Below are 16,040 nucleotides of genomic sequence, written 5' to 3' on the forward strand. Positions count from 1 at the left end.
TTTATTATTTTCCTGTCAGCACTTGTTTATTTCAGGTTTCAGCTAATCATTCACCCATTTCTAAAAGTATATAAAAAGAACAATAGTCCAACAAGTACAAGTTGCTCCAATTTACTCACCAGTCCATTTCCTTTCAACCTTTCCGCAGCTCAAACAGAGGAAGTGTGCAAAAGTCCTGGGTTAAGTGGCAGAACTTTCTGGACAATTACTAAAAAGAAACCCTGCCCACACAAATCACTTTCAAAAGATAATTGATAGAAAATCATGGTGAAAAAATGTGCAAGTATTTATGCCACTAGATGGAGAGCCACAGGTGCCAAAAAGCTGATCCCCAGAAACAGGGAGTTTCCAGGTAATGTCTTAATTAAGAAAACATTCATGCATATGTCAATGTGAAACAAAACATTCCCAAACATTGTAGCTTACATATTCCAAATCTCATTTGCTAATACGGAATAGCATTTTTATTGTTAATTTACCCTATCCTCTACTGCCTCACAAAGGCAAAACTGATTTGGGAACTGAAGAGCTTACATGATATGCAGGACACATACTCTGTACATTCCTTCCATTGACATACTTTTGAGTGAAGCGTTTTCGTGCCACCGGTGAAATTCCCCGATCTCAGTCTCTCTGCAACATACATTTCACTGCATGATATGACCCTTTTTATCCTCCAGTTCTGTATTCTTTTGTGTCCTTGGTTGTTCCTTTAAAAAAAAAAAAGTTTAACCATCAAGTGAAAAATGTCCACAGGCATCTTACATTGCTTTATTAAAAAAAAAAAAAGAAAAAAAAAAAAAAAGAAAAAAAGAAAACGGAACAAAACCAAAAAGCGCCATCCAGACAGCTTCTTCTTTTGGAGAACAGCTTTACATTCCTGAGAGTATCTGTTGGAACAAGACTGCCTCTAAGTGTTCCAGGACTTGTCAGACATTGTAATCAGGGGACTTTCCCTGTGGTTGTCGCAGTCGAATTTGTAAGGTAGAAAATGCTCCCACAGTCACATGAAAGAAGAGCTGCCACAGGTTGCGCAGTTCGTACAGGTACATGTTACACAGGCAAATTAGCCCAAAAGTCAGGAAAGACTTGGCATTCCTCCAGCCCGTGTAATAAACAAACAGGTAACACTGTCAGGAAAAAGAAGAAACCGTATTATTGCATGGAAAACAGCTTCCACCACCAAAATGTCTCTGGTCATTAAGGGATTAAAACCAAAGCAAAACCCTAAATTAAACATGTCAGAACAACGTCAATTTAGCAGTTATGGAAGGGTGAAAGTACCTGACATCAACAACAATTCTCTCATACTAATTGATTAAAAACTGCAATACCAAGTGGCCCATGATAAAGGGAAGTGGATGTTCCTGGCAAACGCTGGTCAAAAACACACTCTTTGTTCCACCTGAGCAACACAGAAGTAGCAAGAGCCAGTGTTAAATCCTCTTCAGATGGAGGAGCAGGGAGGACAGGGAAAACAGCATGGCCCTGCAATGGGGAATACTCAGCACAAGGCAATCCCCCAGCTGCAAGCCCAGCATCCTGCCAGAGTTCATCAGAGGATTAACTGGTGGAGGCAGACAAGTCCACACAGATCCACTGCCCTTCCTCAGGTGGTAAAACACTGATCACGTTTTGAGAGAAATGCACAACTCTACCTAACTCTACTGTGTTTAAAGCGTCAGTTTCTGCACAATGTGGTGTAATACAGAACATCTGGACTGCCCCCAGTTTCCTACCCTTTACCTTCCTACTACTGCAAGAGGAAATCTGCTCAAGTCTCTTGGCTCAGTTTTCTTTTCATCTCTAAAAGGACAGAGCTGTCCTGTGCTTTCTTGTGGATATTACTTTTACTTCTCCTCTTATTCAAACCACTTCCTTTTGACCTCCACCAAAAAAAAAGTTTGCCCCCTCCGGATTCTAGCAATTTCCATCTGCCAAAGAAAGCTTTTACTGTGCTTCAAGGCAGATAACATCACTTGGGCTTACTTTGTAATCCAAATCTGCTCCCAGAGAGTATATAGCTATTCTCACACAAATTTTTAAAAGCATTCTTCATCAGACTATGTAAGTGTTCTTCTTAAGCATTTGCTATCTTTTATTAGTGTTGGAGAAATTCTACTTAACTTATTTTAATATTTTATGTTCCTCAAAAAATGCCAAGCCATTGTACACTTGTAACCCCAATAAATTGTATCGTTTGGCTCTTTATGGAAAACCTGCAGATGTGAAATGTAAGCACAAAATATCAGATAGGAGAAGGAGATAGTGGAAAGTGGCTGAAAGATTTGAAAATGAAAGAGATGCACGATAATGTATGAAGTGGAAGAAAATTACTGTTTGTAGTGCCTAGGTATTACTGTATTTACTTCAAACCCTGCCAAATAAAAGGAGCAGTAAAGCATTTGGTCAGATGGTTAAATCCACTTAAACTGGGAAACTATTACTTAAAGGAAACAATATAATCTCCATTGCTTGAGACTTCTGCAGACAAACTACACTGTATCACTCAATCAACTAACTGAAAAAAAATGTCAGCAACAGAAAGTGTATCGTATGAGTCTACTGTAAGATATTTTATGATCAATACATTAAAATGGAGCAGAAATTGTTTTGATAATCACTCTATTCAAGTATCTGTGACATTTAGGAAAACACGATGACATTTATGCATGACTGAGTGATGTTTCTAAACGAGTGAATTATGCAAGCACAAGAACGCACCTGGTACAAACAAGCCGCTGTTCCAAGAAAAAATGCAATAACGTAGCTGAAATCTTCACCTTCACTCTGTGAAAATGAAAAGCCATCACAGATCTTACAACGTTTCAGTGAACATATAGCAAACACATACAGCATCGAAGTTATTCTTATTACATTTTAAAATAGTCTTACAGAGAGATTTATAAGAACCCCTATAATAGGCTAATCCAAAGAAATTAGCACTCATCATTGCTTATTTATCTCTAATAAACCACTGTGATCTGGAACCTGATTTGGAATCATGAAAATGTTTATTCACAGCAGATAACTAACACTAAGATTTTCAGAAGCCTCAGAGGAATCCCAGCTGGAGACTTACTTTCTGCCGATGCCTCTGAAAATTAACTGCCTTTAATATCAACTTTGTAGAACTGTGCCTTCCTGCAGCTTCACAAAATGGAAACAAAGCAAAAGGGAAACACACAAACTGGCCACTAGGGTGTGGTAAAATTCTACACAGAAAATAATGCAGGCACCTTTGCCTCAGTGGAAATGAGAGCAAACAAAACAAATTTATCAGATTATTAGAAAATCCAGTTTTCTTGAAGGAAAATAAGGAAAAAGTTACTTGAAGTGATAGAACTTTCCACTCTGTGTTTAGAAAAAAAAACAGAACAACGACTACATATTACTTCCAACCTCCTCAAACAGGTTGCTTTTCAATTCCTTTATAGCTAAGCAGAATAAATCTACATACTCAGTGATAGTCTAACTGCATTTCAAACAAACACATGCAACAATCAAAAACTTTCCCAGGCTAACAACGGGTATGTGTGCCGATGTTCCCCCTTGCCAGCAGATTTCACTTTGGGAAGAAGGCAATCCATTCAGAGCTACAACTTGTTTCTGCTCAGTGTGTTCAGTGTGGAGCACTTCCATTTACAGTGCTGACTAGAGAAAAGTCAGTACGTCTGCACCTAAAACTTACTAGCACAATGCAGTACTTTCCTAAACCACTCACACGTGCAGAGGCAGTGAGGCAGAGGTAGTTGCTGCAGTACAGCTACAAATCATAGCAGAGTTTTTCTAACACCTAAGTAAAATACTGATTATAAAGGGAACAGTAATTTGGGACAGAAGTTTTTGAATGACTTTTCAGAAGAAGTTTAATCATATTTCAGATTATTTCTATTTTAGAAAAACCCATAAGATATAAAGTAAGCTTTATGGATTTTTGGTGTGCATCATTTGTCAGAAAGAAGAAAAAAAGTCTTCCATCTGTACTGCCATCTATTACCTCCAGATGCAACAGCATACAGCATAAAATGAGTTGACTGCCCTATCATCAGTCAAACACATTAATCTAACACCTGCATACCTTACTGCAGCTGAGTTTGTTTTTTGTTCTTGAAAAAAAAAAAAGTTATAGAACCATTAAAGAAAGTTGCAGAATTCTGTTCAGTACTATTCCTACAAGAGAGTACTTTAAATTCTATCCTAATTAAAAACTGAGAAAAACGTGCGCAATAGAAAATCGTAACTAGGAATAATGTAAAGATATGCTCACTATTTATTTTATTTTAGAAAAAACAGAAGCCTCTACATGGAACGCTTTCATTAACCTTGCTCTACTATTCATTAGTCTTCAGGAGATGCTGAGACCTCAAAGAATATTTTTTATTACATCTTTACATATTTCAATAACTATGTAAACTACGGGAATAAAGGTCATCTTCTTTACCCTTCTTCCATACAAAGTTCATTAGCTAGCAAAAGCATTGCAGTCCTCGTGTTTGTTCTAGCAAAAAGACAAGCTGTTGGCCAAGGAGGAAGATTCCCCTTCTCGTTCTGAAAACCTCCATGGAATTTTTAGTTTCTACAGCCATCAGCACAACCCTATAGACCTGTTTAATGTTAGTAAATCTTTTTCACAGTAACATACACAAGGACTCTGTGCATCGAAAGAAACTGAAAGTTCATTGGGAGGGTAAGAGCAGAGTTCACATAAGCAAATAAATGCTTGAAGGTTACTTTTGTTTTTTTGTTTTGTTGTGTTTGGAAACAAGAAATCACTCGACAGTTTCTCTCATGTCGATCCTTTCAGAACAGAGTGAAATAAGCACTCTGTCTAAGAAGGTTTATTAAGAACAAATAAGAAAAAAAAAATGTGGCCAGATTCTCAACAGTTCCCATAATTTCTCAGAACTGTTTTAAAATAATATCTATTCAAATTGTTTCATATCCTGGCATAAATTTTGAGAAAAGAGCAAGATGTTCACATAATCATTGCTGCCAAGTACCTAGGGAGGGAGTCAGACACCCACCTTCCACTGCCTTTGCAACTCACAGCCTTAACGAATGATCCATCACTCTCGAGAAGGATACTTAGATTATATGCAGCAAGTTTCACTAATAAAGGTCTGACCTCACAGACAGTATTTGTGAAAATAAAACTGGCAAGACTCAGCTCATATAGCAAGCACTTCTAAAATAACAGTATAACTACAATGATGCAGAACTCCAAAATTCAGAAACATGATACAATACCTGCAGGAGACTTTCTATGGCATGAAAGCCACGAATTAAATTCAAAGCCCCACATAACAGACTAAGTACAAACGAGACGATCCCTGGCAGAGTGACAGGTTCCAGACGCTGATGAGGAGCTGCAAATCGAAAGAACAAAATAAAGATATTAGAAGTTAAAGCAGTATTTTAAGAAATACAGAAAAATATCAAATCTCATTTTTACCAGTGCCTTCTATTTCAAGAGGTAACTGAAGCAAACCCCAAAACAAAATTTCGCTTCTTAAAGAAAAAACACTTTAAATATATCAACACAAGGTCTAGAAAGGAATTAAAGCATGTTTTTCTTCAATGCATAACTGTCTTATTATATTTAATCTAACTCAATATATCCAATTTATTCAGTAGGGTCCTGAAAGCCGCTTAAACGCACCAGGAAATCAATGGCAAATGATGCACTTGCTGCTGAAATTTGTCCACAATTAGTAGCCAGGTAATAAGTCACATACTTAAGAGCTCCCCTCACAATCTCAATTTTTCTTTAACACTAATGCATTAGAAGAATTATCAAGACTTATTTAGCTTGCTTGCTGAATGGAACACTATGAGGCAAAGCCTATTACATTCCCCTAACTTAAAAAAAAATAGATACAGCCAATGAGTACTACTCCAAGGAAGACTGCTCTGAATCTACAGCTAATACCAATCTTACATCCTTGTATAGACCTTGAAGTTACTGCTTAGAGGTCTCTCTCAAAATATGTTAAAATTAAAACATATTTTCTTTGCACAGCAACTCCTTCAGGCTTATCTAGGGTCACAAGCACATAACAGTTGCTTATGTTGCTCATTACTGTCCCTTTCCATAATTAATAACAGAGCACAAATATGAAAAAAACAATGCAAAACTCTAAACAGTCTCAGCAACACTGAGAAAACAACAGGACTACTGAACCATACTTAAATCGCTCTGTTCAAATCAACGAAGTGTAAAGATGTGAACAATGAGGTTAATGAACCGTAACATTAATAGAGAGAGAAGTGTCAATCCTGGTTGTATGCACTGAACAGATCCAGGAAAAAGGCTTTCCAGTTTATGAAGTTACAGAAACTAAACAAACAAAAAAAAAAAGACAAAAGGTATTTCACACTGATAAGCAGGCAGGGCTGTCTGATTACTGGTGTGCAGTAACTTAAAATGAGTTCAGTTAGCTCATTTGTGCTATATTTAATAGTGAACTTAGGGCAATACTACTAGAAACAACCACTCTGTTACGGTTATATATGGTATGTGCATACCATACAGCGAAGGAGAAACTTTCAAGTCTGGCCAATAGAGTGGGTAGTAAATATCCAGGGAGAGTTCGTTTCAAGGATGGAGAGAAGCGATGATAGCGAAGAATTACGCAAGTATTAGCAGACTTGCTAAAAAGACAGTCACATTCACGACACTATTATTTAATAGCATCTAAAATTTGAAGAGCTAAAAGGAGGAAAGTGCAAACCTCTCATAATGCACAGCCCTTGGATAGTGAGTTTCTACAGCAATTCAAGGAAGGGAGTGGATAACTGAACAGAGAGATGCGTGGAAGGGAACATACCTTTCAAAACAGCATGCAGTAGATGATTAAAGATACATACAGTACTGCTTAAAAGATTCTACTCCTATAAACAATTTAAATATCTTCACACTTATTTTCCTAATTTCCCAGAATTTCTAGTACTCTTAAATAGTAAATACTGAAATTGTAAGTTATTTCTACGCTGTTCAATAGCGTTTAGAATTCTCAGGATCAAGGCCCTGGCAGTACAGATGGGGCACCCTAACAATTCTGTTTCTCATTTTTAGTAGAAAGTAGTTCTCAGTCTCCTAAAGGAATCCTTAGGAATAAGCAATGTAATTAGGATGATACCACAGTAAAGATATCCTATTAAAAATATATAAAAGCACAAAATTAAGCTGATTTCTTATATGAAAGACTTTAGCAAATGTTTAGCTTTAAAATAGCAATTTCCACCCTGACACTGTAAAGTGAATGGCAATGGTATGTGCCTGCCCAGGATAAGCAAGGATTTGGGAAGTTTCAAGTTTTCTGGCATACTGGGAAACATCTAAATGTGGGCCTCAAACCGATTCAGAGCATTCACTTGATACCACAAACCTTAAACCCTGCTCAAGTTTTACCCCAGTTAAAAACCACACAATGCCACATGTACCTCCTACACACGGTAAATTAAAGATTAAAAAGAAAAAAAAAATTAAAAAAAAAATCAAGACCACTTAAATGAATGAATGAATGAATGTGACAAGTTTATATGAAATTGCTATCACTGACCTCATACACAAAGCACTTATTTTAGAGAATAGCTCTTTCAGACACCACAGCTCTTTGGAACTTCACCTTCACAGATGCTTCCTAAAGCAATGCCCCTCTCTCCAGCTGCTCTAACTGATAGCACTGCTTTTAGCTTTTGTCACTGGATCTCACTGGGCAGAAACAATCAAAATTTTGATAAATATTAAGAGGTTAAAAAAAAAAGGATTATGTTAAGTGCTCATCCTGTTTTGCTTATTTTCATGTGGTTAGTTTTCCCTTCAAGAGCCTGTCCATTAAATAGTCCTTTTTCTCTCTCTGAGTGCCTTGCAAAGAGAAACATTTAGAGCATAGAACACGACATCTAAACTAAAGGACGTTATCTCATGGCAATTTTATGCTTTAAGAACACCACAGTTAAAAACTTTTTTTTTTTTTTTTTTTTTTAAGAAATAATGTCAAAAGAAAGATTAATTCTACCACTCTGCATCTGTGACATTTAAGGATACAAATATGAAAGTCTGAAACTTACCTGCAGATATCTTACCAGTCCCCTTATACTCTGCTGCAGATAGATGGGCAAACCCATTAGCTGAGCCAAGTTCTGACAGGGAAATTTGATAAGGTGGCCTCAGTTTGATTTCTGTCTGCATGTCAGCAAGATTCATCTTTGTTGACAAAGAACGTGTGTTGTTGTATCTCTGTTTGGTCCTCTGAATGAAATTATCTGTGTAAAATTTAAAAGAAAAGTTATAACCCTATGGACTCTGGTTAATTAAGTAATCTTAAACCATGCAGCTTTATGTACTACATACTTCACAAATTTAAATACGCTGTTTGAAATGACTACATTTATCTTGGAACATTCTAATGCCATTTCTGTTTTGTGGCTAATATATCGTGTGCTACTTTATTCTGCAGTCAAAAAAATCAAGCTCTAGAAAGCTAATTACTTAATAACTGTGAATAAACTAATGACTTTTCACTGCATGAGACTGAATGAACTGCTAATACAATGGATTTACTGCACTTATTTTGGCTTTGCTGAGAGGTTATTAAATATCCTTATGAAAAAATCAACTGCATTCAAGTATAAACTTATGTAGGTATGAAATGTGACTGCAAAATATTCTGACTGAGAAAACATAGTATCATATTATACAAATGTGAAGATTGCAGTAGAACTCTGTTTTATATTAACAGCTAGTAAAACAAAGGCATAAAAAAGGGTTCAAAGACATATTTATAAGGAAGACAATGTCATACAAAAACTGTTAATAAAGAACTGACTGGATTACAGGAACTACCAAACAGTTATTTCTTTTATATTAGTTTTATATATAATTTCCTCTACAATTGCAGTTTGTTTTATTCTAATGCATTTTATAAGAATACTTAAAACAACTGTGTAGTATTAAAGCAACAGATTAATAGAATCCATAACAGCTGTTATCTAGTGTACATGAGATTAGCTGTATTTGGAGCTTGCATAACAGAGGACTAAATGCCTCAGTATATCCTAAGACAAATAAAAATCTCTCCCTTTCATGTACTGAACAAAACCTGCTGAACACCTAAGAGCCAACATGAAATTACAGTCTAGTAGACTAATGTGCAAAGAAGTTTTTGGTTGTGTTTTTTGTTTTTGTTTGGTTTTTTGTTTTTTTTTTTTATTGACCCTAGTGGGAGTTAATTAAGATTCTAAATCCACCTGAAGTACAGCAATAAACTGCCTGTGTACATTAAGTTGCACATTTACTTAGATATTCATTTGTCTTAGTATGAGAACAGACATAACAAGAAATCAGATCTTTACCAAACTCTATAAAACAGTACGGTCTGACAGCAGTATTTGTCTTCATCATGTTGTAGGTAGTGATGAACTCTTTCTGAAGCTCATCCAGGAAGCAGAAAGCCAGGACACTGGGATAATTTTCAGTGCACAACATCATGTAACTTACTCCCAGAGAACTGATAAAACTGTAATTGAGAAAAAAAAAAAAAAATTAAATCTGGGTAACACATAGCTTCACTAGTCTGATCTCGTATTCTGTAATCAGAAAAGCAAAAAACTGTTGCGGGGTAGCAAAGGAATTAACGCTTACTGAAAAGTCAAATGGTATTCTAGTAGAAAACTAATTTAGTTTTAGTCAAAAAGCAAAAGCTTATCTTCATAGAGCAGGGAAGGGCAGGTGGTTCTTGTTAAAATACATTAGGAGGACACAAAACTGATCCAAAAAGTAACAAACACCTCATTCTCCAGAGAGAGTAAAGATGGCCAGAGATGGCAAATACAAAATCAAAATTTAATACACATAACCCTATTGCGTTTAGGCAGTTCATTAGACTTCACTTTTTCATGACACGTATTCAAATTTTTTCCAGATTTTGACATATAAAACCTACACTATTAAAAATACTCAAAGGTAAGTCATAAAAACCTCTTGATTAAGCTGTATCTCTCATTCTCCAAAGGTTTTTTTTTTTTTTAATCCAATCAGTTTACAAGCGGACTACAGGTGAGGTTTAAAAAAATTAACTATTGACTTTCTTCAACAACAGTTCTGCATTTTACAGATGACTGAAGAGATGATGCAACACATTAACTTATTACAGGAAATATTTACTTCATGTTCCTTACTTATACAAAGAGAACCTACATTTGCCCTGTGTTTGTATCTGCAATGTGGAAGTATAACAGAAATTCAGAGCAGTACGGATACGACATACACGTTTTGTAATGTCTTTACTCTTGCTTACAGAAAGATCATATAACATGATGTTTAAACAAGAAAATGCAGGTGATAGTTAGGAACTTATTAAAAAAAAACAACAAACAAGTGATCAGTCTTGGAAACCGCAACTCATCTTAAAACATCAAAATAACAAATGGAAATAACTGTAAGTTACCATTCAACAACCAGGTAAAACACACAGCTACTGACCATGTGTTTTTTTTTTAACAAGCACTGGAAGACTAGCAGGCAAGAATACAGAAAACATTAATTTCAAGCATGAAAATCAAATTTAAAAGTCTACTAAAACAAAGGGATGCACCATTTCTTGCAACTGAGCCATCAGCATACTTTGATACTGCTTTTCCAAGAATGCTCTTGCACTGACACAAGGAATCAAAAAAACATTGACTGGCAAGATTTAGTCCGTGCTGGCCCTGATCCTGAGCAAAGCAGGACACTCACACATACATATGGGGTATGACAGACACTTGAATCTCACGTGGGAGATAGAGAAGGCTGAGGAGAAAACCTCCTAGGACCAGGGAGAGGTGGGAGAACAAGATGAATAGTTTGTCTGAGAATTGAAAATCATGGCATGTTTTTAACCAAAATCACATCAACCTATTTATTTAGATTCAGACTCCACACGCTGCCAGTCGGGATAAAAAACTGTTGACACAACCAAGGCATGAAAAGGTAGGAAGACAGAAAAATGAAGAAGCACAACTCGTTGCCTCAACTGAGAGCACAGTATGAAATAATTATCATGGTAAGCTACTTTTTTGGGCCACGTTTTCTCTGAAATCAACAGAAATTCTGAAGTTACAACAGAAGCACTGCAGGGCCTAATTCCATAACAACATATACGTGAGGTTTCAAAAATACTGGGTTATAAATGTACTTGGGTAATTTTTAAATATGTGTAGACTAAAAAGAAAAAACAAATACTAGTTGAACTAGCATGACGAAGAACATATCTGACGATTTGCATGTGAAAGACAAACTCAAAATTAATAAAAATGCTCCTAGTAGGTCAACAACTTCAGTATTAATAAAAATATTGTCTATTTCAAGACAGGACTTTCACTGAAGTAGGACTAGGCTTCAAACTCTCTACAAATTCTCCATTTTTAACTTCTACACAAGAATTACTGCCAAGAATTACTCTCATTTTGATTAATCACTTCTATCATACAAATGTTAACTTTAAATTACAGACAGATATAAACAAGGATATTACAAATACATAAAAGAGAAGTCTTACTTTATATTATAGTGCCCAGTTTTCAAAGTACATCTGTCAGGAAGCTGAGAAAGTTTCTTTGAGAGCATTTTAAAATACTTCCTACATTCTTGCACTCCTGTGCTTTGATCGTAATCAGTAGATGCAGACAGTGGGAGTCCATCCCTCACACGGACCACAGAGGCGGATAAAATCATAGACATTGCCAACAGCGTTAATGACAACCTGAAAAAATACAAAATAAACTTAGAAATATAGATGAATCAGAATTAAGGTAGAACTAAAAGGAGTCAACTGTGATTAACCAACCTGTGCAAACTGTATACTGGCTGAAGCTTAAAATGGGACACATGGATAATTTTCAAACCTAACTCAGATTAAAACCCTAACAGCATAGGATCCATTAGTCTATGTGAAACACAAAGCAGCAGCAAATTTAAAAAATATATATTTGAAAATGTGACACTAATCTGAATTCCATAAATCCTGGGTGATACTGTACTTACATTCTCCCTCTTTAGATCTGCAAAATGGGTCTATCAGTATTACACAAGTACTGGGCAGGTTGAAATGGCACTCGCAAAGCCCATGTGCTTTTCCAGTACTCGTCATTTTCTAAGCATAACAAATAAAGCTTTGTGAAATCTATCCTTCTAAAGAAAAAAATAAATGTGTATTTAAACATTTCCCACACAAAAGGCGAGAAATTCTAGGAAGCATTTAACAGCATGAACACCTAGCCTGCAGACAGTCTTTCAAGACAGAAGACACATTTAAAACTTTCAAGTTCTTCAAATCTTATGTTAAAACAAAACATCCAAAAGTTTAGTAAGACAAGCTCTATGGAGATTATTTTAAGAGGCTGATTACTCTGACAAGTGGGCGAACTGCTAGAATCTATATGAAGCCAAAAGCAAACACTTCCTTACACAACTTCTAACACTGCTCTACTGACTCCTACCACTTACTACACCTATCACTTCAGAAATTATGAAAAAAATAGTTTTTGCCTCCCTCAGATGATGCTCCTGAAGTTTCATATAGTCATAAAATGAAACAGAAAACAGATTTATGAATACAGCTGAAATATGCTTTAGTGCACAATATTGACGTGTTTATAGCACCTTTCAAACCATGACATTAACGGCGCTTTACAAGTCTTAGCAATTCAAGGACTGTATTCTGAAACTTAGGAATCCAACTTTTCCCCAAACAGCACTGCCTCTTTGTAAAAGAAAGGAAATCGCTGTTTTCCCCTTGAGCTCTCCCCTTTCCAATTCCCTATTCCCCAAAGGTTATACATAAAGATATTTATGAAATAATAATCGATGGTGATTTTTTTCAAGTACATTTACAGCTCAGAAAGACACACGTATAATTCCACGTTGTGATTTCTGATTTGAGAAACTTGGCTTCATCAGCAAACTTCAACCTGCTTTGAGACGCAGCAAGTCTGCTGAGTAAGTTCCAAACGAATATCGTTCTAGTTCTACTTCCACAGCATATCAGCCTTCCCCCAAATTCGTTAACGGCGGCAGAAGTCACTGTTGCCTGTAGTCTCCTGAGTGCCTTTGGGCTTTTATAAGGTACGCTTGTTTTTCACAGTGTCCCTAGAGAATTCCCTGTCGTACAAAATGCTTTGATCAGCAGCATAACCAACAAAAAGCAGCCACCCAGAATTCCCAACACCTTCAGGACTTCCTAGAGGTAAGCATTCTGGAAATTTAACCGGCAGTCCTAGAAACTTTAACCTATCTGTGTTTAAGTTCATGCACACGCCTCCAGCAGGACAATTCACGTGGAATACACAGAGCACACATTTTCTTAATTACACTGCTAACCACACAACCATGACAGCAGCTCCAGAGCATGACAAAATTGCAGATGAGCTCTCCATAGCAGCAGTTCTCAGACAATAACCATTTCTACCACTTGGGGCCCAATTCTGGGAGGGAATTCTGGGAGCTACATCGATTTAAACGTAAGAACAGTAACGTGAGAGCAAAGTTCAGAATTCCTCTCATTAACTTACTTGCACAAAACGGAATTTCATGAATCTGCATTTCCTCTGATGAAGCAAGTAACTTCATTAGCACCTAACATGAAGAAAGGAACATAACTCCATGTCCTATTTCAGGAGCAGGTAGCAAGTATGACAGCACAGCAGAAGAATCTCAGAATCCTGTTGCCAGCTCTCAGAAGGAAAAATATTGTTCTGGTCACTTCTTAAATGATCTTGATTATAGTTCATGTTGAGTTATCTGATGAGATAAGAACAAACAGAAAAAAAAATAATAAAGAAGAATGTATTTACTGCCTAACGACATTCTTAAGCTCTTTTTGTGAGGTCACATTGGAAAAGCCTGAATACACCCCAAAGAGATTATTTGCATGTAGTCAAGCAAGGAAAAAAAAATATTAATAGAGTAACAAAAATATTAGTGTTTCTACATTCCTTACAAGAAGCTGAGGAATCTGCAATTATTTCAGCCATTTAAACTAGGAACTATCCACGTGTACAATACATTACTAACTTAAATAATGTAACCTTTTGACTAAATTCACCTCATACACTAAGTTTAATTAATTTATAATCCACCCCAATTAGAAACTCAAACACTTTAGAAAGGTAACACCACACAATCATACCTATATTTCCACAGCATTCAGATTCTCAGTGCTCAGTCTAACATCAGTTGTTTTACAGTTAGGGACAAGGGAAGTGTCACTACCAACAGGATGCACACATGGGCAATAATGCGAACAATAAAGACCGCTGCAGACCCCTTACCCATAAATATTTGCGTAAATCTAGAACAAAAATAGTTACTTTCTTCAGAACTCACATTCAGAGAAATTACTCTTTTAGAGAAGACAGGCCACCATTAAAACCCACCGGTTCTCTTCATGTACTATGAAATCATACAAGGTAAAAACTGTGTCTGTCTTAACACCAGCAGATAACCAGCTTCTGTTACTGTCATTTAAAAAACCCACCCTGTGTAAAGATGTACTTCTTTCTCAGCCTCCTTAAAGCAGAATCAGAAAGGTACCCAAGAAATGAAGTTAATAAAAGAAATGTTATTTCGGTTTCAAGATCACACGTACGTACAGAGGTATGTGTAGTACATACACTATAACACAACATTCAGCCTCGTTTGAATGCATTCACACAAAAGAAAAGCTTACCAAATCTTCAAAAAGCTACTTTACTCATTCTCAAAACAACAGCACTTCACACAAGGCATCAAGAGATAAACTGACATGATTTTGAAGAAAGAGTTTTAAAGATATGGGACTGGTTTTAGAACTAAATTTAATTTTTTTAATCATCTATTCAAAACTGCAGATATTAACTCACCCTAACATTACACATTCCACAGCTTTTCCTCAAAAAAAAGCTTATATCCTTTGAACACTTCCCCTCGCACGGGTAGGTTCTGAGCCACTGACAATGACTGACAGAGAGAGTTTGCTACAGAAGCATCTTTCAGTGCTCATCCTGGTCTCACCTTTCCCCGTGTGCATCTGCTTCTGGTCTGTCTACTGATTTCACCGCACAGAAATGCTTAGCGGCTCTTCCTGCAAATGGAAATTGGCAGAACTCAGGAAAAAGAAAGCCACAGAGGAACCTGGCCGCAGGCAGGAAGGCGAGCAGCTGGCTGGCCTGCCTGCTGCTGTTCCACCCTCTCCAGAACCACCCAATATACCAACCAATATACACGTCAGCCTCCCCTGCGCTCACAAACAGGAGCTGCCACGTGTGGCTGCAGCTTCATTTCTTCCCATGAGACAGATGATGAAAAACAGAGCCTGTCTTACCATGACTTTTTTTTTTTAGAGAGAGATGCAATTCTTATCTAGTTTATTTACGTGTCACGGTGGCACTTAGTCCTGAGGCAGCACCTGTAAAGGCCTTAGGAAGGGTTTATATAGCAGTACTGCTAATAAATTGATCTTCCGATTAGTGATCTCATAATAATTACCTTACAGTTATCTGAGATCTCATCATAACTACTTAGGCGCAGGTGATCATCTCTCTTTGCTTTAAAAACCACCCCAGCTCCGCAGATACCCCCAGACACCGCAGGCAGCCCCTGAGCCGCAGCAAGCCTCCCCTCCTGCCCTGACAGCCCCCGGCACCCCCACAACCGAGGCGCTTCCCGCCAGCACCCCCCGCACCACACAACCCCGCGTTCCTCCGGGCCCTCAGAGCATCCCCAGACAGCAACCTTCACCCCCTCCCGGCACCCAGCCCGCCTAACGACACCCACCGCGACCGGCCCACGCCACCCAAACCCAAACCGGGCCCGGCCAGGCCGCGCTAGGCCGCGAGCAGGCCGCGTTGCCTAGCAACGGCGGAGGCCCCGCGGGCCGCCTCACCGGAGCGCCGTGGCGGCGGCCGCTGCCGCGCTGCACGCTGGGTACCGGCCACGTCCGCCGCCGCCGGCGGGAGCGCCGCTCACGTGACGCCCGCGCGGCCCCGCCATTGCGCCGCGGCCGCGGCTCGGGGCG

General features: G+C 37.8%; 1 protein-coding gene across 4 annotated transcripts; it reads right to left on the bottom strand.

The window, feature by feature from the left end:
- SEC22A (SEC22 homolog A, vesicle trafficking protein) lies at window positions 1-15,994 on the bottom strand. Of its 4 annotated transcripts, none has more exons than XM_084524664.1 (9): window positions 15,909-15,994; window positions 15,038-15,107; window positions 13,558-13,786; window positions 11,547-11,750; window positions 9,361-9,524; window positions 8,077-8,271; window positions 5,251-5,369; window positions 2,725-2,790; window positions 1-710 (listed from the first exon to the last, which is right to left on the bottom strand). In XM_084524664.1, exons 4-9 carry the CDS (start codon window positions 11,726-11,728, stop codon window positions 648-650), a joined length of 789 nt encoding a protein of 262 aa, XP_084380790.1. In that variant the 5' UTR covers window positions 11,729-11,750; window positions 13,558-13,786; window positions 15,038-15,107; window positions 15,909-15,994; the 3' UTR covers window positions 1-647. The 4 variants fall into 4 exon arrangements, with proteins under 4 accessions (XP_084380790.1, XP_084380787.1, XP_084380788.1 ...); XM_084524661.1 differs by having other exon boundaries at window positions 1-1,130; XM_084524662.1 differs by having other exon boundaries at window positions 1-1,130; window positions 15,800-15,910.
- Window positions 15,995-16,040: the final 46 nt, after the last annotated feature.

This window comes from Aythya ferina, assembly GCF_964211825.1.
Source record: "Aythya ferina genome assembly, chromosome: 6".
Classification (NCBI taxonomy): Eukaryota; Metazoa; Chordata; class Aves; order Anseriformes; family Anatidae; genus Aythya; species Aythya ferina.